At 37.8% G+C, this 22,343-nt stretch overlaps 1 protein-coding gene across 1 annotated transcript in view; it reads right to left on the bottom strand.

Moving 5' to 3' along the window:
- The window catches only part of LOC118828594 (AP-3 complex subunit sigma-2), a 47,595-nt gene that overhangs the window by 6,348 nt on the left and 18,904 nt on the right, over positions 1–22,343 (bottom strand). The window contains exon 5 of the mRNA XM_036735313.1: positions 4,067–4,174. Within this exon, the coding sequence (XP_036591208.1) occupies positions 4,067–4,174 (108 nt within the window). The remainder of the gene's footprint in view (positions 1–4,066; positions 4,175–22,343) is intronic.

Genomic DNA, 22,343 nt, shown 5'->3' with positions numbered 1-22,343 from the left:
GTGAAAACAATATGCTTCAATTTGTACTCAGAGTTCATCAGTTCTTTCTCTGAAGGTAGATGGCATTTTTCATCATGAGTCCTTTGTCATGGATCATTGTCTTGATCAGAGTAGCTAAGTCTTTCACAGCTGGTCATCATTAAACTATTGCTATTATTGTATGCAGTGTTCTCCTGGTTCTGCTCACTTCCAGTTGCATCAGTTGATAATAAGTCTTCCCAGGTTTTTCTGAAACCATTTCCCTCATCATTTTTCTTAACTTCTAACTGCCCTAATAGAGACACAGTTCTCAAGAGTCACAAGTATCATCTTGCCATGTATGTAAACAGTTTAATCTTACTGAATGTTTTTTTTTCCTTTCCTGTTCACTTTTTTATGCTTGAGTCTTGTATTTGAAGATCAAATTTTCTGTTCAGGTCTGGTCTTTTCATCAGGGAAGTTTGAAAGTCCTATTTCATTTAATGTCCTTCTTTTCCCCTGAACGGTTATGCTTAATTTTGCTGGGCAGTTGATTCTTGATTGTAATCCAAGTTCCTCTGCCTTCTAGAATATCATATTCTAAGCCCTCTGATCCTTTAATGTAGAAGCTGCTAAGTCCTGCATAATCCTAACTGTGGCTCCTTAATATTTGAATTTATTCTTTCTGGTTGCTTGCAGTATTTTCTCCTTGACCTGATAATTCTGGAATTTGGCTACAATATTCCTTGAAGTTTTCGTTTTGGGATCTCTTCCAGGAGACGGATCGGTGAATTCTTTCAATGACTGTTTTACCCTCTGGTTCTAGGATATCAGGGCAGTTTTCCTTGATAATTTCTTTGAAGATAGTCTCCAGGCTCTTTTTTTTTTTCCTAATGTAATGGCCTTCGGGTAGTTCAATAATTCTTAAATTATTTCTCCTGGATCAATTTTCCAGGTCAGTTGTTTTTCCAATGAGATATTTTACATTTTCTTCTATTTTACATCCTTTTGATTTGTTTGACTGATTCTTGATATCTCAGAGTCATTAGCTTCCATTTACCCCTAATTTTTAATGAATTATTTTCCTCAGCTTTTGTATCTCCTTTTCCATTTGGCTAATTCTATTTTTCAAGGGGTTGTTTTCTTCAGTGGATTTTTTTTCCCATTTGGCCAATCCTATTTTTTAAGGAGTTGTTTTCTTCAGTCAATTTTTGTGCTTCCTTTTCCAAGCTGTTGATTCTTTTTTTTATAATTCTCCTTCATAATTCTCATTTCTTTTCCCAATTTTTCTTCTGTCTTGATTTTTAAAATCCTTTTTGAGCTCTTCCAAGAGGACTTTTTGGGCTTGAGACCAATTCATATTCTCCCTTGAGGCTTCACATGTAGGCACTTTGATACTGTTGTCCTCTTCTGAGTTTGTGTTTTGCTTCCCTGTCACCATAGTAGCTTTCTATGGTCACAGTTTCCAAAGAAGAGAAAAAGACAGTGCTTCCAATTATAGGCCTTGAGATTGACTTCAATTCCTGTCAAATTGTATAAAGACTTACTTTAATGCATTATGGTGAAGATGGAAGTTGGGTTCTTGAAGGTTACGCCAACAAGGCATAAGCTCTAGCAGGAACTACAGAGCTGGAAAAACTTGAACTATAGGTCCCAGTGATGGACTACATGTAGGTTCCTTCCAGGGATCAGCCTTGCTAGGTTTAGAGAGGCTAATCAGCAATCTGGCTGCAAGGGGATTCATTTTTCAGCCACAGAGATTCTTGAAGATGGTCTATTTAATTGATAGAGGGATTATAATCTGCATCTATGAAAGTAGTACACAAACCGATAAAATCAGATTGACAACATAATGATATAGCAAAAGGAAAATTTGCAAACATTGAGATAGGGAAGTGATGATTATTAAGAGTCATCATGGCTTCACCAAGAACAGGTCATACAAAATTAACCTCACTTCCTTTTTTGACAAGGCAAATAGAGGGAAAATAATATATATTATTTTATATATATATTATATATATATATAAATATAGAGGGAAATAATTTTAGCAAAACCTTTGATAACCTCACATCCTATCTTTCTAGACAAGAGAGATGCAGGCTAGATGACAATTAAGTGAATTTGGTAGTGGCTGCATAACTGGATTCAAAGGATAGTTGTGAATGGAGTCCTGTCAAGATGGAGGGAGGTCTATGGTGGGATGCCACAGGAATTTGTCCATGGCTGTACTGTAAAATATTTTATTACTGATTTGAATAGCTAATTTGATTATATATGTAATCCATAACCCAAATGTAAAGTTCTGGGCTTACAAGGATAAATTTCAAATTGGAAGCTTCTCACTAAAATTTCTATTTGATTTGTGCTTTCACTCATGATTTCCCTAGGAGCATAAGGATTCAGCTTGTAGTTACTTCTTTACAGAAAAGGTATCTTGCCTTTATGCAGCAAGTATCCATGCAAGTTCCCAAGCTAACAATACAGGGAATAAATTTTACCTGATTAAAAAAATGCAATCACCTCCAAACAGTCAATTTTCTGTCTCCTCAGGTTCTGCCCCAGGGTTTAGGTCCCCTCAAAAAGAAAAAGCACTGAGGATTGCTGGAGAGGTGACCCTTCTCCCTCCAATAACCCCTTTGTCTTACCTAATACAGAGGGAGAAGAGAGAGGACTATAAAAAGTTATATAAAAAGAAGCAAGCCTTTTTCGGATGTGATAACAACATAGAGGAGATTCTTGATCGAGTGTGAGTTGGATTAGATGGTATCTAAGTCCCTCCCAACTCTGACAACATATAATTCTGTGAAGGAAAGCATAAATAATATGCTTATAAAATCTGCAGATGACACAAAACTGGGAAGAATATTTAATATAATGGATGACAACTGGAATCCAAAAAGATCTTAACAGTCTAGAATGAAGATTCAAAATATCAGGCAGAACCAATGTAGTGTAATGGATAAAGTATTAGATTTGGAATTAGAAAGATCTGGGCTTGAATTATGATAAAACCACTTACTAGCTGTAAAGCCTGGGCCAGTTACAATCTTTCTGAGCTCGAGACTTCTCATCTGTAAAATGGGGATAATAACAGTACCTCCCTCACAGAGTTGTACGGATCAAGTGAGATACTGTATATAAAGCACTTAGCAGATCTTAAAGTACTATGTACATGTGAATTGTTTTTTTGATTAGAAAAATAGTTTACATTTTAAAATAATCTAATAATAGAGATATACACAAAGTCCTAAACTCAGTTCAAAAAAACAGCTTCACTAGTCTAGGATGTGGAAACTGTGATGAAACAATTCCTATGAAAAAGATGTTTCGTTGAATTGCACGCTCAGTAGCAACACAAAACTAATGCAGTCTTCAACTGCTTTAAGAGGGGACAGTGGAGAAGAAGGGAGACAACAGTCCCACCTGAATCAGTCAGACCACCCTGGGAGTGTTATATTTAATCCTGTATGCCACATCTTAGGAAGGCAACTGAAAAACTTGCACATCTCCAGGAGGCAGGAAGGATTCCACACCACACCCTCCAAGGGTAAGGAAGAGAGCACTTCAGGGACACCTGATGATTATCCTCAAGCATACAAAGGGCTATTATGGAGAAGAATGTGTGCTTAAGCTCAGAGCACAAAACTAGGAGGGAGGGATGGAAGCTGCAGAGAGACAGATTTGACAAAGGGAAAAAAAAACAAACGAATAATTCAAACCATTCCCAAATGGAGTGGATCACCTCAAGAGATAGTCTTAGCATGTCCCATCACTGGATGTTTTCAAGCAGACACTGGATTTCTACCGTCAGGGCTGTGATGTGTAAGGAATTCTTCAAGTACAAGTTGAACTGGACAGACTCTCAATTCCTTTCCAACTCTGAGACTCTGTGATCCTGACTGAGCCAAGACTCCAATCCAGGGCTTCTCCTTCCTCATCTGGTGCTTTTCCTACTCTACCCCGCCTATCCCCATGGAAGAAGAAAAGGACAGCTGTAGGAAGGCAACATGAAGTAACAAATCTATATATCTCCTCTGCTGGCTGTCCTTCTCTAACAAAAACACACCCAGCCCTGTTGGAATGGAATCCCAAGGACTTACTCACCTCTGATTTCTCCAATTTGTTTTGAGCTTCAATCTGGGCCACAATTTCATTCATGTTCGTTTCTAGTACCATACCACCCATCACCACCTCTTGCAGGATGTAATGAACCTAAAAAGGAGAGTCAAAGATATGAAGAATTAGACCTCCTAGGTCTGAGCTGGGGACCTCCAAGAAAAAGCAGGGGCTTTCCTGCAAACTGAGAGTGAGGAGACAATGAGCTGAGCTACAGTCAATGGTTAAGGACTCCAATCCTAACTCCTAATCCTGAGGTCATATATTTCTCAACTGAGGACAGGATGAGTTTCCACTGGGTCTCAAGCAAATCACAATGGCTAACCTCATTTTTTTAAAAGTTCAAACTGTTTCCCTTTTATTAAGGTCCAAGTAAATATCATACAAACTGGGACTCAATAAAGAAGACATGTTCAAATAATATTTTATCAACAGCATCTCCAGGTAAATGTGCATAATCAAGCAGCATTACCAATAAATCCTTAGGAAGCCCATCCACAAGAGTTTAAGCTTTGTCCAGGCCCCATTCCTCTGGAGTAGAAATTCTCAATTCATCTAAAGTTGGTCTAAGTTCTTGGATAACATATGGGTAGGTTTCATTATGAGGTCCTGCTTTGTCCTTTACAACCTCTAGAATGCGAACTGCTCTAGCAAAATCATCTAACCATCTGCATGCCTTCAAAGCAGCATCAATGATTTTGGGTTCTGGAACCAGGTGACAGCCAACCAATGTACACATTCCTTTTCGTAATTCCCAGATATCAAGATCCGGTTTGCTGAAGTACGTCACCCGGCGAGCGTCAAACTCCTCATCTGCCTCATGGGACCCATGAGAATAGCAGTGAACTGACTAGACAGGGTGGCAGTGGGAGAGGCGGAGGACAACCAGGAGGAGGGGGCTGCAGTCCCCGGCTTCAGCAGCAGTACCTCCACCAACGCAGAGTAGCAGTGGAGAACAGTGGCCAGTATGGTGACAGCAAGTGAAGGCAACAGACTGAGCCGCTGACTGCCGACTGCTCAGGACATAGGCTCAACTAACCTCATTTTAAGCCACATCTACTAGAGACACCTAATTGTATGCAAGGCCGAACTTATATAGATTTATCATTAAGTCTGGTAACAGAACAAAGCCACATTCCTCCTTTCACCTAACAAGATAAAGAATCAAACTGACCATGGTTGAGAAGTAACTTCATATTAGTTCTGTATAAAAGATCTAGCTACTAAAAGAAAGTGGTTCAGGCAAAATAAAGTCACTTCCTTACTTCTACAAACCCTGACAAAATTCATGGCAGGGATGAGAAACCAAATTCTTCCCAAACTATTTTTTTCTTTTTTTTCCTTCAAAATAACTATTTATTGATAGCCTTTATTTTTATATCACCTACATTATTCAAAGTTTACCTTCCCACCAACATACCCTCAAGAGAGCCATTCCATATAAGAAAGAGGAAAAAAACCAGTTCAGTAAAATTAAGCAATATATTTTAAAAATACGTTATTATATACAGTATGCCACATCTGCAGTCCCCCACCTTTACAAAAAAGCAGGGTGGGGTGATGAGAGGGAGGTGTATTTTTGGGAGCCAAGCTTAGCAATATGATTTCATAGCCCATCTACTTTTCAAGACATATCAGTGGAATCTTGCTCTGTTTTTCACACCAAAAGTGGAGAACATTCCAACTCCAAGCTGCCAACTCAGAATAAAGCCACTTGCCCATTCTAACAGTTACATACTTTGTCCTACATGGGAAAAACTTGCTAAGCAAATGCTTAGAAGGTCCAGAAATACCCAGTTTGGGCTCTGATAGGTGACATTAATAAAACACCATTTCCATAATACCTTTTATATGATAGTCCCTATGGGAAATAACAAAAAAAAGGAATAAGGTGTTTCCAAATGGTACCAAAGAACTTACAGTCCGGTTTGAGAGAACAGACACATTCTAAGAAGATAACCTCAGGCAGCTTCAAAGCAGGAACTGCTAGACAGTAACTTAGCATGGTGTAGTAGAAAGATCTTGGGCAGGTCAATCAACCAATCTCTCTCAGGTGCAGTTTCTTCTTCTATAAAATGGAGATAATTATTGCCTCACTGTGCTGTTCTGAGAACTAAATGAGATAAGGTATGCGAAAGTGCTTTGAAAACTATAAAATGCTACTCACATATCAAGTATTACTGAAGTATTATTGAGCAACTGAACCTAACCAAATACAGAGAACAAAGTCATGCTGGAGAGGCTTCACAATTTTAGAAGCATTCATGGATCAATTTAAGATATCCCCAAAGAGGGACTCTTGAGAATGGAAAAGATGGCCAAAATTTAAGCCAAAAAATGATTCAGAAACTCAGTTTTCTTTATCTATAAAGTGAAACTGGACTTGAAGATCTCTACAATGTCTTCTCTCAGTTGTATGAATCTTTATGAGAATGGTCTATGCATGAAAGAAAGGAGAGCTTTAAAGAAAACATGATAAAGCAAATTAGGAGAGCAAAGGATGGTTTACCTGTCAGATCTATGGAGAAGAGAGGAATTTATGACCAAACAAGAGATAGAGTGCATTACAAACTGTAAAATGGAAAATTTCTATTATATTAAATTTAAAAGGTTTTACACAAACAAAACCAATGCAAGCAAGATTAGAAGGAAAACAGAAAGCTGGGAAACAATTTTTATAGAAAGCGTACCTGATAAAGGCCTCATTTCTCATATATGTAGAGAACTGAGTCAAAAAATTTATAAGAATATAAGTCATTCTCCAAAGATCCATAGTCAAAGGATATGAACACACAGCTTTCAGGTGAAGATATTAAAGCTATCTATAGTCATATGAAAAAACGTTCTAAATGAAAACATGATAAAGGATGAAGCAGGCTTTGGAAGACCCTCTTCTACAGTGGCCATCTTCAGTATCATACAATTGACTCAGAAGTCTGCAAACATAAGGTCTCATTATATCTATTGTTTGTTGATTTGAGGGGGAAAACCATTTGAATCAGTAGAACAAAATATTAAGAGCAAAGGCTCTCCTCAAACAAGAGTCATCTAAGCATATGTTAAGATCACACAGGATTCTAATCTGTAACCTCATATATACATATATGTGTAAATAATAATAATAGCTAGCATTTATATAACGCCTTAAGGTTTGCAAAGCGCTTCACAAATATTTTCAATATTTCACTTTATCTTTACAACAACTCTGGGAGGTAAATGTTATCATTTCATCATTTTACAGATGAGGAAACTGAGGCAGAGAACAGTTAAGTGACCTGTCCAGGATTACACAGCTAGTAGTGTCTTGAAGCTGCATTTGAACTCAAGTCTTCCTGACTTGAGGCACAGTGCTCTATCTACTGCACCACCTACCACTGGATGTGTGTGTGGCATACATAAAATATAAATGTATATATAAAACACACATACATACATGTGCATGTTTGTTGCTGTGTATGTGTGCATGTATGTGGGCATGCAGGTACATATGTATGTATACATGTGTACATCTATGTTCGGCCACGTGCTGTAGGCAGACAACAAAATGGGCCCAGAACTAATAAAGAAGAAACGAAGCTGGATAACATTTGGATAACTAGGTAATACTTTCAATGGTCCTGGCTACTTGCTGCAGCAAATGTCTATCTTTATGACCAATATTCTCCTGGTCATGTTATATGGCTATATATCATGGAACACCAGGACATGATGTAATCAGAAAAAGAGGTGAACCAGTCATATAATGCAAGTCGATATGCTGGATAGATTCTCTATGGCAGATTTACAGGCTCTCTCTCTCTCTCTCTCTCTCACACACACACACACACACACACACACACACCCCACACCCACCCCACAAAATACACTGTGTAAAGGAGTTGTAATCTGCATTAAATTTATGATTCAACTAAACTCAACCCTCTCCAAGAATTTATACAGGCCATCTCCCATGCCTTGCTCCCTGAAACAATCACATAAAATGACTAAGTGGCTGCATCTACTCCCTTGGCCCTAGCATTTGGCCCCAAGCCATTCTCCCCAAGGGGATGTCACCTACACCTTCCTGGAACTTGTCTTCTTCTACTTCTGTACCCTCCTCAATCTTCCACCTTTTCCTCAGGCTCTTAGGAATTAGAGGTGTCAAGGATCAGGACTCACTGCTGTGCCAGAGACCAGAGCCTCTGGATGACAGATCATTCCTCTCTGGGTATGTCTATATTGTGCTGCCACAGGGCCTGGAGGTCCATGCCTTTCACATGGGATGCTTGAGGTCAGCAGTAATGTAGGCATGCAGATAGGATTTTGAGGTCTTCCCATACCTCAGATGAGCATCTCCCCCATTCCCACTCAACTTGATCTAAGAGCTGTAATGCCTACTTGGGCCTTTGGTCAGGAGGAGGACTGAGCATAGTCACTACTCTCCATTGCTGCTTCTACACCATGTAAGTACCACCATCTCTCAATGACTTCTCTTCTTTTGAGGTACATCTAGTCTTCAAAATTTATCATCATTACCATTAACTCCCTCCCTCTCTGGACACAAATACCAAGATATATACATACTCCTCACAAAGGAGAGTATATTTCTACATATACATACACACACACACACACACACACACACACACACACACATATATTTTTGGCATGACAATCAGGGCTAAGTGACTTGCCAGGGTCACACAGCTAGTAAATGTCAAGTGTCTGAGGCCACATTCGAACTCAGGTCCTCCTGACTCCTGTTCTATCCACTGTGCTACCTAGCTGCCCCATTTCTTTTTTTTTAATTAGATTTTTTATTTTTAGTTTACAACACTCAGTTCTACATGTTCTTGAGTTTCAAATTTTCTTCCCTTCCCTCGCCTTCCTCCCCTCTCCCCCAAGACGGCATGCAGTCTGATATAGATTCTATATATACCTTCGCATTAAACTTATTTACACAACAGTCAAGTTTCAAAGAAGAATTATGACCAATAGAATGAATCATGAGAGAGAAGAAACAAAACCAAACAAGAAGAGGGGAAAAAAAAAAAAGGACAGCAGATAGTTTGCCTCAGTCTGCATTCAGATTCCACAGTTCTTTCTCTGGATATAGCTAGCTTTTTCCATCATGAGTCCTTTGGAGCTGTCTTTGAGCCTTGTATTGCTGAGAAGAGCCAAGTCTATCAAAGTTAGTCATCACAGAAGCAATATGACTATGGTTGTGTACAATGTTTTCCTGGTTCTGCTCCTCTCACTCAGTATCATATCATGTAGTTCTTTCCAGGTTATTATGAAGTCCCTATCTTCCCCATTTCTTATAGCACAATAGTATTCCATTACATTCATATACCACAACTTGTTTAGCCATTCCCCAATTGATGGGCATCCCCTTGATTTCCAATTTTTTGCTACCACAAAAAGGGCTGCTATAAATATTTTTGTACATACAGGTCCCTTTCCCACTTGTGTGATCTCTTTGGGATATAGCCCTAGGAGTGGTATAGTTCCAAATTACTCTCCAGAATGGCTGGATCTGTTTACAACTCCACCAACAATGTATTAATGTTCTAATTTTCCCACATCCTCTCCGGCATTTATCATTTTCCTGTTTTATCATGTTAGTCAATCTGACAGGAGAGATGTGGTACCTAAGAGTTGTTTTGATTTGCATTTTTCTAATCAATAGTGATTTAGAGCTTTTTTTTTTGGCTGGACAACTGGGGTTAAGTAACTTGACCAAGGTCACACAGCTAGTACATGTGTCAAGTGTCTGAGGCTGGATTTGAACTCAGGTCCTCCTGACTCCAGGGCCAGTGCTTTACTCACTGCACCACCTAGCTGCCCTGATTTAGAGCATTTTTTTATGCCTATAGATATCTTTAATTTCTTCCTCTGTTCATATCCTGTTCATATCCTTTGACCATTTCTCAATTGGGGAATGGCTTTTATTCCTATAAACTTGGCTCAGTTCCCTGTATGTTTTAGATATGAGGCCTTTATCAGAGACTTTATCAGAGATTGTAAAGATTTTCTCCCCATTTTCTGCTTCCCTCCTAATCTTTGTTGCATTGGCTTTGTTTATACAAAAACTTCTCAATTTAACATAATCAAAATTATCCATTTTGCATTTTGTAAAGCTCTCTATCTCTTGTTAGGTCATGAATTCTTCCCTTTCCCATAAATCTGATAGGTAAACTATTCCATGCTCTCCCAAATTGCTTATAGTATCAGCCTTTATTTCTAGATCATGAACCCATTTTGACTTTATTTTGGTGTATGATATAAGATATTGGTCTATATCCAGTTTCTGCCATACCATTTTCCAATTTTCCCAGCAGTTTTTGTGGAATAGTGAATTCTTAGCCCAGAAGCTGGATTCTTTGGGTTTATCAAAGAGTAGATTGCTATAGTCCTTGACTACTGCATCTTCTGTACCTAACCTATTCTACTGATCCACCACTCTGTTTCTTAGCCAGTACCAGATAATTTTGATGACTGCTGCTTTATAGTACAGTTAGATATCTGGTATGGCTAGGCCTCCTTCCCTAACATTTCTTTTCATTAATTCCCTTGATAGTCTGCACCTTTTGTTCTTCCAGATGAATTTTGTCATTATTTTATCCAGCTCTGTAAAATAATTTTTTGGTAGTTCAATTGGTATGGCACTGAATAAGTAAACTAATTTAGGTAAAATTGTCATTTTTATTACATTAGCTCAGCCTAACCATGAGCAACTGATGTTATTTCATTTATTTAGATCTGACTTTATTTGTGTGAGAAGTGTTTCATAATTGTGTTCATATAGGCCCTGGGTTTATCTTGGCAGGTAGACTCCCAAATATTTTGTAGTCTCTACAGGAATTTCAAATGGAATTTCTCTTTCTATCTCTTGCTATTGGGCTTTGTTGGTAATGTATAGGAATACCAAGAATTTGTGTGGGTTTATTTTATAGCCTGCAACTTTACTAAAATTTTTTATTATTTCAAGTAGGTTTTTACTTGATTCTCTAAGTAAATCATATCATCAGCAAAAAGTGATAATTTAGTTTCTTCTTTGCCTATTCTAATTTCTTCAATTTCTCTTTCTTCTCTTAATGCTAAAGCTAATGTTTCTAATACCAAACTGAATAACAGGGGTGATAATGGACATCCTTGTTTCACCCCGGATCTTATTGGGAATGCATCTAGCTTATCCCCATTACATATAATGCTTACTGATGGTTTTAGGTAGATGCGATTTATAATTTTAAGGAAGACTTCATTTATTCCTATGCTTTCTAGTGCTTTTAATAGGAATGGGTGTTATATTTTGTCAAAAGCTTTTTCTGCATCTATTGAGATAATCATATGGTTTCTGCTAGTTTTGTTACTGATATGATCAATTATGCTGATAGTAGCTGCCCCATTTCTACCTATATTCTTGATCCCATGCTCTCTTACTGCCTTCCGAATCTTGTTTCAATAGTCATCAGCTTTCTCTTATGTGTTTATTTGTTAAAAACAATTTATTGTGCATTGAACTTCAGACAACCACAAAACCACACATACAATTAGAACTATTTACACTGCAACACAAATTTCTACATGTAGTATATCCAAAGCTTCTTCTGCCCTTCTCTGTTCATTTATAACTTTATTTTATTTGTATTTAAATTTCTCTGTGTCCAATGGCTCCTACAGATCCCTCAGGCCTTCGCGACCATATCAGAAGTCCTTCCTTTGACCTTTCTCTCCCCCTTCCTATTTACTGGTAAATGTCTTGAAAAAGTTGCCTATATCAATCTTCACTCCAGAGGACTGACGAGCAATCAATACACAAGCAGTTATTAAACTTCTATGTGCTAGGCACTGTGGATACAAATATAAAAAAGTAAGACTATCTTTGCCCTCAAAAACTTACATTCCATTAAAGGAAAACAACGCGTTCACAGGTAAATAAATGCAGGTAATAGACAAAATAAATTACGCAGAGATTTGGCAGAGAAAGGATAGTACTAATAACTGCAAGAACAGGAAAAAGGCTTCTTGAAGGAGGTGGTATTTGAGCTGAATGTTGGTTTTCCTGGATGAGAGCTATGGATTCTAAGCAGCAGAAACAATGCCTGGGACATACTAAGTAAGCTTGTTGACTGCTTGGCTCCTTTCAGCACAGAGGAGGTAGACTAAGGGTGCAGAATGACACATGTATGGTTATACATTGTTAGTGTATACATTTGTTTTCTTTTTCTTTTTGAGCGGATGTGAGAAACATTCCCCCCTCCAATTAATAGCATTTTTCTTTCCAATTATACATAAGGATAGTTTTTAATATTACTTTTATAAGATTTCGAATTCAAAATTTTTTTTCTCCCTCCCATCTTCCTTCACCAAGACGGCAAGCAATCTGATACAGGCTATACGTGTACAATCATATTAAACATATTTCCACATTAATCATGTTGTGAAAGTAGAATCAGAACAAAAGGTAAAAACCACAAGAAAGAAAAAGCCAAAAAAAAGGTAAAAACAGAATGCTTCAATCTGCATTCAGATTCCACAGTTCTTTCTCTGGACATGGATAGCATTTTCCATCATGAGTCTTTTGGAATCGTCTTAGATCACTGCATTGCTGAGGAGCTAAGTCTATCAAAGTTGGTCATCACACAATGTTGCTGTTACTGTGTACAATTTTCTCCTGGTTCTGCTCCATTCACTCAGCATCAGTTCATGTAAGTCTTTCCAAGTTTTTCTGAAGTCCGCCTGCTCATCATTTCTTATAGCACAATAGTATTCTATTACATTCATATACCATATACCACATTGTCTGTCCATTTCCCAACTGATGAGCATCCCTTCAATTTTCAATTCTTCACCACCACAAAAAGAGCTGCAATAAATATTTTTGTACACGTGAGTCCTTTTCCCTTTTTTATGATCTCTTTGGGATACAGACCTACTAGTGGTATTACTGGATCAAAAGGTATATGCATTTTTTTCTTTAACTCTACTTTTGTATTAGACTGGAGGGTTCTTGTGTGTGTGTGTGTGTGTGTGTGTGTGTGTGTGTTTCTGTCTGTCTGTCTGTCACTGGGTAATGACAGCAATGTTTTTAAAAAATTATCAATGAAATGTTTTTAAAAGATGTTTACATTTGATACCTCTGCTTCCTCACTACTTACTCTCTCCATCAACCTCTTGCCAATGGCCATCTGCCATCATCACTCCATTGAAACTACCCTCTTCATGGTCAAAATGACCCCCTAGTCCCAAAATTCAAATTTGCCTGATTTAAGAACAGATTGTGTTCTAAAAGTTCACGTGTAACTCAATGTTTTAGAAATTTGAATATATTTTCCCTTAAAAATTACGTTTAAAATGGTGGTTAGAGCTCTAGGTCAGTCTACAAGGCTATTTAACTCATAACATAGCTTAAATATAGCATTAATGGTATTATTTCACATACACTGAACAACTGTTCAATAACTGCATGGGAAATTCCAAGTTTCAGCTTGAGACATCAGAAACACATCCCAAATATTTGCAGCAGCAGTAAAGACTCCCAAGCTAGAGAACAGGATTGAAGGGAGAGAGAGAAGATACTATGAAGTATCACTAAGTCAATCATTCCAGAATGCTCTTAATTAGGAAACAAAGGACAGCTGTTTTCACACAGAAAAGGAATAGGGAGTATGGGTTATGACCTCCCCTGCCACTAATTCTCATATATGGATACTTATCAAGTGTGGTCTTCTATTAGGAGCTACAAAGTAATAGATAATATTTTACATATCACTGTGTTCTAGATCAGAGATGTCAAACTTGCTGGTGGGGAGCCAAGTGGCCTATCAGATTAAAATGCAATTAAGAAATGTTTAACAAAATAAATAATAATATAATACGAACATAGATAATGTTCATTTGTGGTTTTCTAAGCCAGTATGTGGCCTAAAGGAATCTGTTTCTATTTGAGTTTGACACCACTGTTCCAGATAAATTGCAAGAAAGCTGGATTCCTGATAAATAGAGTGGCCTTAAGTATAATAAAGTATTATACTGATGCTATCTAATTAAATAAAATAAATGCTAGAAATTAAATAGTAAAGTACAGGGTGCTAATTAACTATTCTTATTAAATCAAGAGCGTTATAATGTTACAGCATATAAACTTTTCAAAAAAGCCAGAGATAAAAAGGTAACTATGGGTTCCTTTCTGTCACTCAGCACTGACTCCAGTGATCTATGATAACAAAACTAAAATATAAAGCACTTTACAAAAGAGCTTTTACAAGGGGCCTATTTTCCTGAATCCTGCATGCTTTTAGTCGATTTTAACTGTCAAATGAGATATTTATAATGGACTTAGCACAGTGCCTGGCACAAAGTAGGTGCTTAATAAATGCTTGTTCCCTTCCCTTCCTCTTTCCACTTTGGCGTGTTTCCTTCCTTTCCCCTTTCCTCTTTTAAGAGTCCCAAGTAATTGCCTTCTGAGAGAAGAACAGTAAATGTTCTATGCTTGAGGATGTGTTAAATTTCAGTTCCTCTGGGAAGCTCAGCTATTCTGAGGAAAGCCTTAGAGGGTACTTAAAGCAGAATGGGGGAAGGCTCACAGAGCCAGTCAAATATAATCTCTAGTTCTCATATTTCAATGGATGTCTAATTATGCATCTTTAATATGAAGTGGAAAAAAAAAAGAGAAAAGGATCCAGAAACATTATATGATCCTCCCAGAGCCTCTTGGGCTCTCCTTCCCTTCCTCCTCTATAATCTATCCAACCAAGAATTATTTCTTTTTATAGAACATTTTATAGTTTTCTCTCTCTTTCTCTCTTCCTGCTGTTATTATTTGGGAAGGTAAAGATCATTCCCACGAGAGGGAGAGGAGTCAAACCTCTAGCAATCTTGAATGTTTTGTCTTTTTGAAGGAACCTAAAACCAGGGTAGCTAGGTGGTGCAGTGGATAGAGTGCTGGGCCTGGAGTCATGAAGACTCCTCTTCCTGAGTTCAAATCTGACCTTAGACACTTACTAGCTGTTTGACCCTAATATAATCACTAAACATTGTTTGCCTCAGTTTCCTCATTTGTAAAATGAGCTGGAGAAGGAAATGAAAAACCATTCCTGTATCTTTGCCAAGAAAACCCCAAACAGGGTCATGAAAAGTCAGTCATGACTGAAACAACTGAACAACAAAACCTAGTATTGTGTCTAGGGAGAGAGGAAGAGTTACCTTAGTTATTTAAAGGTGCAAAGAGTCTTTTATGCTTTGAATTTTTAGTCAAGTGAAATAAAGCTTGTCCTATAGTCAATGTGGTGTTAGCCAGAGTGCTTGAAGGTTGTTGAGGGCAAGATCTTTACCTTTTCTGTAGAGATCTAGATAAGAGGCAAATTCTGATGTTCCCAAGGGAAATGCTGGATAGAGGTACAAGTCATAAAGATATTTTAGTGAGGAGACCCAAAGACCAAAAATAGTTTGTGTAAATGTTAAGTTTTAATTCTGGGCTATGGATTACACATATAATCAAGTGAACTAGCAGGAAAGATAAGGAAGAGTTGACTAGAGGTAAGAATAATTAGGGAAATTTATGAAAGAAGTGATAATTCAGTTGGACTTTGAAAAAATAGGTAGCTTTTGTTTAAGTGGAAATAGGTAGGTCATAAAAGAGTAACAAAAGTACAGCTCAATTAATCAACAAGCATTTATTAAGCTTCTATTACGTGTTAGGCACTATGCTAGGCATTGCGAATACAAAGACAAAAGTAACAGTCCCTGTCCCCAAGAAGTTTACATTTTATTAGCGAGACAATATGAACATAACAACAACAAAATAAATACAACAAAGCTGGGGAGTGGGAAGGAGAATGACACAAGTAGTTAGGAGGGAAGGGTACCAAGAAAGACTTCTATAGAAGATGTAGCTTGACTGTTGGTGGAGCTGTGAATTGATTCAACCATTTTTAGAGCAATTTGGAACTATGCCCAAAGGGCTATAAAACTATGAATATCCTTTGACCTAGCAATACCACTACCAGGTCTGTATCCCAAGAGATAAAAAAGAAAAGGACCTGTATGTACAAAAATATTTATAGCAGCAATTTTCTTAGGTTAAAGAATTGGAAGTTGAGGGGAGGCCCATCAATTGGGGAATGCCTAAACAAGCTGCAGTATGTGATTATGATGGAATACTATTGTATCATAAGAAATGATAAGCAGGATGCTCTCAGAAAAACCTGGAAAGACTTGCACAAGCTGATGCAAACTGAAACGTACTACGTACAAAGTAAGAGCAATATTGTAAGATAATCAGCTGTGAATGACTTAGTTATGATGATATGATCCAAGACAACTCTGAAAGACTTACGAAAAATGCTATCCATCCCCAGAGAAAGAATTGTTGATGTCTGAATACAGACTGGAGCAAACTTTAAAAAGGGGAGTGGGGGGAGTAGCTTGAGCAGAGTTTTTGAAGGGAAAAAGAGTCTCAGAGGCAGTGGTGGGGTGAGACCCTCTGGGCAAGGGTGACAGATGATGCAAAGGTACGGAGATGGGAAATGGACTGCCGTGTGTTAAAAACATGAAGAGTCAGTTTGGCTGGAAATGATGCAGCATTTACATGGCACGCATGGAGAATAAGGAGGAAACTAGGTGGACTGGCACAAAGAGTTTGTGCTGGAGAACAGTAAATGACAAAGTGAAACAGTTAAGTTGGGGCAGGCTATGGATATGGAGGTTTCTAAATATACGGAGGCTATGGAGGATTCTAAACACAAGCTGAGCTGACCCTCGATACAAGAGGTATCAGGAGCCACTATAAGTCTTTGGCAGAGGAATGATACACAACTAAAGAGAAAGCTGTCTCTCTCTTTTTTTAAGTTCTCCCCATTTATTGTGAACAATTACAATTAAAAGTAATTTTTACCTGATAACCTCAAAACTACAATACATAACAACACTATAGAACCTTCTTAAAGCAGACAAACCATGAACTATAAGTCCTTTGAGCATTTTACACACACAATCTGCAAACAGTTACTAAGCAAAAAACATTATAGTAGGTATGATATGTTGAAGAGTACAACACAATCTAACTAGCAGGTGCTTAAGAAATATTTGTGGAATGAAAGGTAATATCAGGTGAAAAGGAAGCATTTCAAGTGAGCACTGGCCTAATGAATCTGAATGAGTAGTTCTGACCATACAGGAGGGAAATGGCAGTCATTTAATTGTTTGGTAATTTGTGGGATGCGCACGTGCATGTGTGCGTGCATGCGTGCGTGCACGTGTGTGTGAGACCTATGAGAAGCAGCCTGAAAGAATGAGCAGAAAGTCAGGAAGAACTAGATTTTAGTTTTGACTCTGACACACGTTATCTATGTGGCCCCAGACCAGTCCCTTAACTTTTCACTATCTTACGCCAATGGTCTCCAAACTTTTTTGATCACACAACAATGTTGGTTAAAAAAAAATTTTTTTTTGAGCATACCCTCCCTCCTTAAGCATATATTTACTTATTAATTTATATGAGCAACTAGTGGAGCAGTGTATAGAGTGCCAGGCTCAGTCAGGAAGATCTGCGCTCAAATTTGGCTTGAGACACTTACTAGCTGAATAGCTTGACCTTGGACAAGTTACCAATTCAATAAACTCCAACGGTTTTTTCTTGCCCCTAGGAGCAAACTCCTCAGTCTGGCATTTAGTGCCCTTCACAATCCAACTTCAGCCTATCTGTCCAGTCTTACCACACACATCATTCACCTTTATACACTCTAGGTACAGACAGTCTGGCTGAGAAAATAGTCTCTTAACAGTGTTCAACATAGTTAGAGAAGAGAGAGATGGGAAGATACTGCAGTAATCCACAAATAAGGTTATTAGTATCTAAATTATAATTAATGTGATACAAGAAGAACAAGTGAAAAAACATATCAGTACAATTTGGTGAATGTGAACAAAGGAGACAAAGGAAGAAGAGTAAAAGTCAAAGATCATTCCAGGGTTTCTACCTGGGAAAAAGACAGTATGTCACTGACAGTTATAAGACTATTAGCAAGGGCAAGTACTTAGAAGACAGGAGTGGGGAAGGTTTATCAATCAGGCTAAATACTGATTCTACCATTGGTTTTTCAGGACAAGTTATTTCGTCTTTTCTTCAATTTCCTGAGCTATAAAAAGGACTCGTATTTCCATTTCACCTCTGAAGGTTTTAAAGGACAACTTAAAATAAAAACGATTGTAAAATGATTGATGAGTAGAATATGCTGTGCAAATATGGAATACTATGAAAATCCATAGGGCAGCCAGGTGGTGCAGTGGATAAAACACTGGCCCTGGAGTCAGGAGGATCTGAGTTGAAATCCTGCCTCAGATGCTTCCTAGCTCTGTGACCCTGGGCAAGTCACTTAACCCTCTTTGCCTCAGTTCCTCATCTGTAAAATTAACTGGAGAAGTAAATGGAAAACCACTCCAGTATCTTTGCCAAGAAAACCCCAAATGGGGTCACAGAGAATCAGATAACAACTAAAATGACTCAACAACAACAACAAATGAAGATCCATGTTGAGAAGTGATGCTTTAGAAACCAGTCATCATAAAACCTGAAGCATATAAACTAGAGAAGGTCATAATGGGGGTAAAAGGAGCAGGTAACACAAGTAGGAGGAACAGCAAGAGGACTCTCAAGTCCTCAAGTATTTGTTGCCAATGGAAATCAAAGCTTTCCTTCCTACCATTTTCACTGAGTCTTTTAGACTCAGCTAACTACTGTGCAAAGTGTCTTTGCCATTCAACAGAGATAATGCCCCACCAAGTTTTATGAGTACTCATTTTCCTAAGATGCAAATGAAGCATATCATCATTTGATACCAGTTCTACCAGGTACATAAAAATACCCAGAGCTAGCTACGTGTTCTCAGGTTCATAAAAGTGTCTTACATAGTATTATAAATTGATTAATCTTTTTAAATTGGCTCTGTGAGTATTGTTATACATACTCCCCATTGCAAACAACCCAGGAAACTGCAATCAGGTAGCCAAGGTTCTCTCTATCCTATATTATAGGCAAATAAGCAACTCATATACAAGTTTACTTTTTAAAAAGTACATATTTTATTTTTTTGTTATTCTGAACTTAACAAACTCTAATAAATATTAGCATCACATTATTCAAAAAACCAAACTAGTGTATAAAAAATCATGAACCTCCCTTATATACAGCTTTGTTTTTTAAAGTACATATAATGCATTGGCATGTTAGTTCCAAAGCTGTCCTACCTGTCTCTAAACCTCCTTCAGTTCTGTCCTGTGCTCTCATCACTTTCTTTTCCCCCTTACCTCACCATCATAACCCAGAGTTCAGACCTTTAGCCTCAGAGCAGAAGGCAGAACGTACTGTATCTCATTTAATCCTCAGAATAATTCTGTAATGCAGGTATTATAGATACTATCATCTCCATTTTACAATTCAGGAGACTAAAGTTCAGAGATGTTAACTGTCTTGCCCACGACCATACTTCTGAGGTGAGATACTAACCAAGATGGAATGATAAGAGATTACGATCAAATAAGGCAAATAAAGTTTTGGACTTCATGAAGTGGAGCACTTGTTGGTAATAAGATCATGGCCAAGTCTATCTCTATGTGTAGAGGAAGTGGAATAGGGGAGTGGGAATTCAGAGGAATTGAATAAAGGGAGGAACTGGGAAATTAGGTTATTTGGGAGAGCATCAATATGTATACTGAAAAGTCCCCTTACAATGAAGACAGGAGTTGAGGAGAAAAAGACCGTATGCCATTTCAATGCTTCAACAATCTGTGATTTCACTGATGTAGGTATTCTCCATCAACTCAAATCATAATTCTCAGATGCCTTAGATGATGGTCTTTGGGAGTTGCTGGGGCAAAATAATTCATCACTGTAGTCAACCTGGTGATAAGTTTTTCCTAACTTACCCAGGATGTTTCTCAGATGACAAAGTCCATCACTAGGTCTATATCTGAAGCCTTTCCAGATTGGCAGGCCTTTCAACCCCACAGCAGGCATAAACCAAGGTTAAAGCCTTGCCCCAAATTCTTTTCTCTCAATACACAGCTCTCCAAGAACTAATTTACTCACATCATTTCAACTATCACATTTATAAAAAGATTCCCAAACATATATCTGCTGTCTTAACCTATTTCCTGAGTTTCCAACCAGCATCTCTAACTTTTCCAACTAGATGTTTTATTTTCATCTCAAGTTCAACATGTCTAGAATCAAACACATCAAAAACTACGAGTAATGTAAGAGACCTTCACAGAATCACAGAATTTGAGAGTTAGAAGCGAGCTCAGCAGTTACTTAGTCTGATCCATACACAAACAACAAATGCCCACTGTAACATACCCAATAAATGGTTATCCAACCTCTGCTTGAAGACCTACAAGGAAAGGGTGAAGCCACTTCTGGTAGCTCTGTTAGGATAGTTTTTCTTGACATTGAACCTAAATTTGCTTCTTCATCATTTGTTCTAGGTTCTGCCCTCTGGAGCTACAATGAACAAATCTGGTCCCTCCTTCACATGACAATCCTTGAAATACTGGAAGACAACTAAACGTTTCTGGTTCCTTCAACCACAGAAGTCACCTCGTCTTTGATTTACTTTACAGATGAGGAAACCAACACCTGGGATGAAGTAACTTGTCCAAATTAACACACCTAGTAAGTGGTGGTGCTGAGAGTAGACTGAAGTTCTCCTGCCATCTTTCCCCCAAAAGCACCTTATCATTTGGACATCTCCATTTTTATCAATAGTGCAATTATTCTTCCAAGCACCTAAGTTCAGGATATTGTAATTCTTTTTCCCCTTCCCGTCTTCTCCATACCCACTCAGTACTCAAGTCCTTTCTACTTTTTTTCCTAATGTCTCTCCTACCCTCCCATTCCTTTTTATTCCCATTGTTAAACACATTAGACCAGGTCTTTATCCCTTCAAACTGGACTACTTTAATAGTCCCCTAAGTTTCTCCCCTCCTTCTAATCCAAATGCAACAACAAATTTAATAAATGTAAGCACCAGCTACATACAGCTCATTATGCCAGGCAATGGAGAAGATGCCAAGATGAATTTTAGACATGGTTCTTGCTCTTGAAGGGAAGAGTCTGGTAAGATAAGACATAGAAAAGAATTACAATTAAAAATAGAACATAATTGAGTAAAAAGTGCTGATGAAGGAAAGATCATTTCAAGTGAAGAAATAAAAAAAGGCTTCATGAAGGAGGTGGCATTTGAGTTAGGTTTGAAGGCTAAATAGAACTTCAACAAGTTTTTTTTTTTAAAGTAGTGTGATATTAAGTTATAAATATAAATTAGTCTGAGATTATAGAGAGCCTTGAATGCCAGAAAAATTAGTTCTTTATCCTTTAGGAAATGAGACTCCGCTACATGATTCTGAGCAACCAATCAACAAGCATTTATTAAGTGCCAGCTGATCAGATTTGTCCCCAAGGATAATTAATCTGGTAGGGAACATATGAACAACGTGCTGGAAAGACAGAGCCTGGAAATAGGGAGGCTGATTAGGCTTCTGCAACAGTCCAATCAAGAGATGATGAGAAAATGTACTTAAAGCGGTGACAGCAAGAATGAAAAGGAACATATGGTATCACTGAGGTAGAACTGAATAAATATGGATGGTATGGGAAAGGAAGAAGTCAAAGATGACACCAGGTTTTCAAGCATAGATGACTTAGGTGATGAGTTAACAGAAAAAAGGAAATCAAATGAATAACAAGTTATGGGGAAAAGACAGAGCATAAATTCAGTTTTGAACATACTGAATTTGAGATGACAGTGAGACAGCTAGGTAGAGCTGTCCAGAAGACAACTGGCAATGGATGGCTAATGACCAGAGATATAAATTTAGGAGTCTTCAGTATAGAGATGAGAGGCGATAATGTGGGCATATGTGATCATCTATACTTCTTCGAATGTAGGGTCAGAATCAGAGTTGGGGTTTAAAGAGATAAAAGTGGTTCAAATGGTTGTTGTGGGGAATGTGATAAGGAACTCAGAAGAGGTGAATAAAAGGACTGAGAAACAGCAATGAGAGCCTGTCTGAAGTTAAGCAGCATAAATTTATAATGGATAGAATTAAACATTTTGTAATTTTCTTTAGCAATACTGAGTAGCTTCAGGGCACAGAAGGGAAATCAGGTGGTAGAAGTTACCCAGGGTTAAAGATTAACAGGAAAGGAATAGTAGAAGATAATTTCTCCAAAATACTGCTTCAAATTAGCAATTTTGGTCAAAAAGAACAGATAATGAAACAA

The sequence above is a fragment of the Trichosurus vulpecula genome, chromosome 8 (assembly GCF_011100635.1).
Source record: "Trichosurus vulpecula isolate mTriVul1 chromosome 8, mTriVul1.pri, whole genome shotgun sequence".
NCBI lineage: Eukaryota > Metazoa > Chordata > Mammalia > Diprotodontia > Phalangeridae > Trichosurus > Trichosurus vulpecula.
Note: the sequence above shows the minus strand (reverse complement) of the source record. Positions and strands in the feature narration are given on the sequence as shown.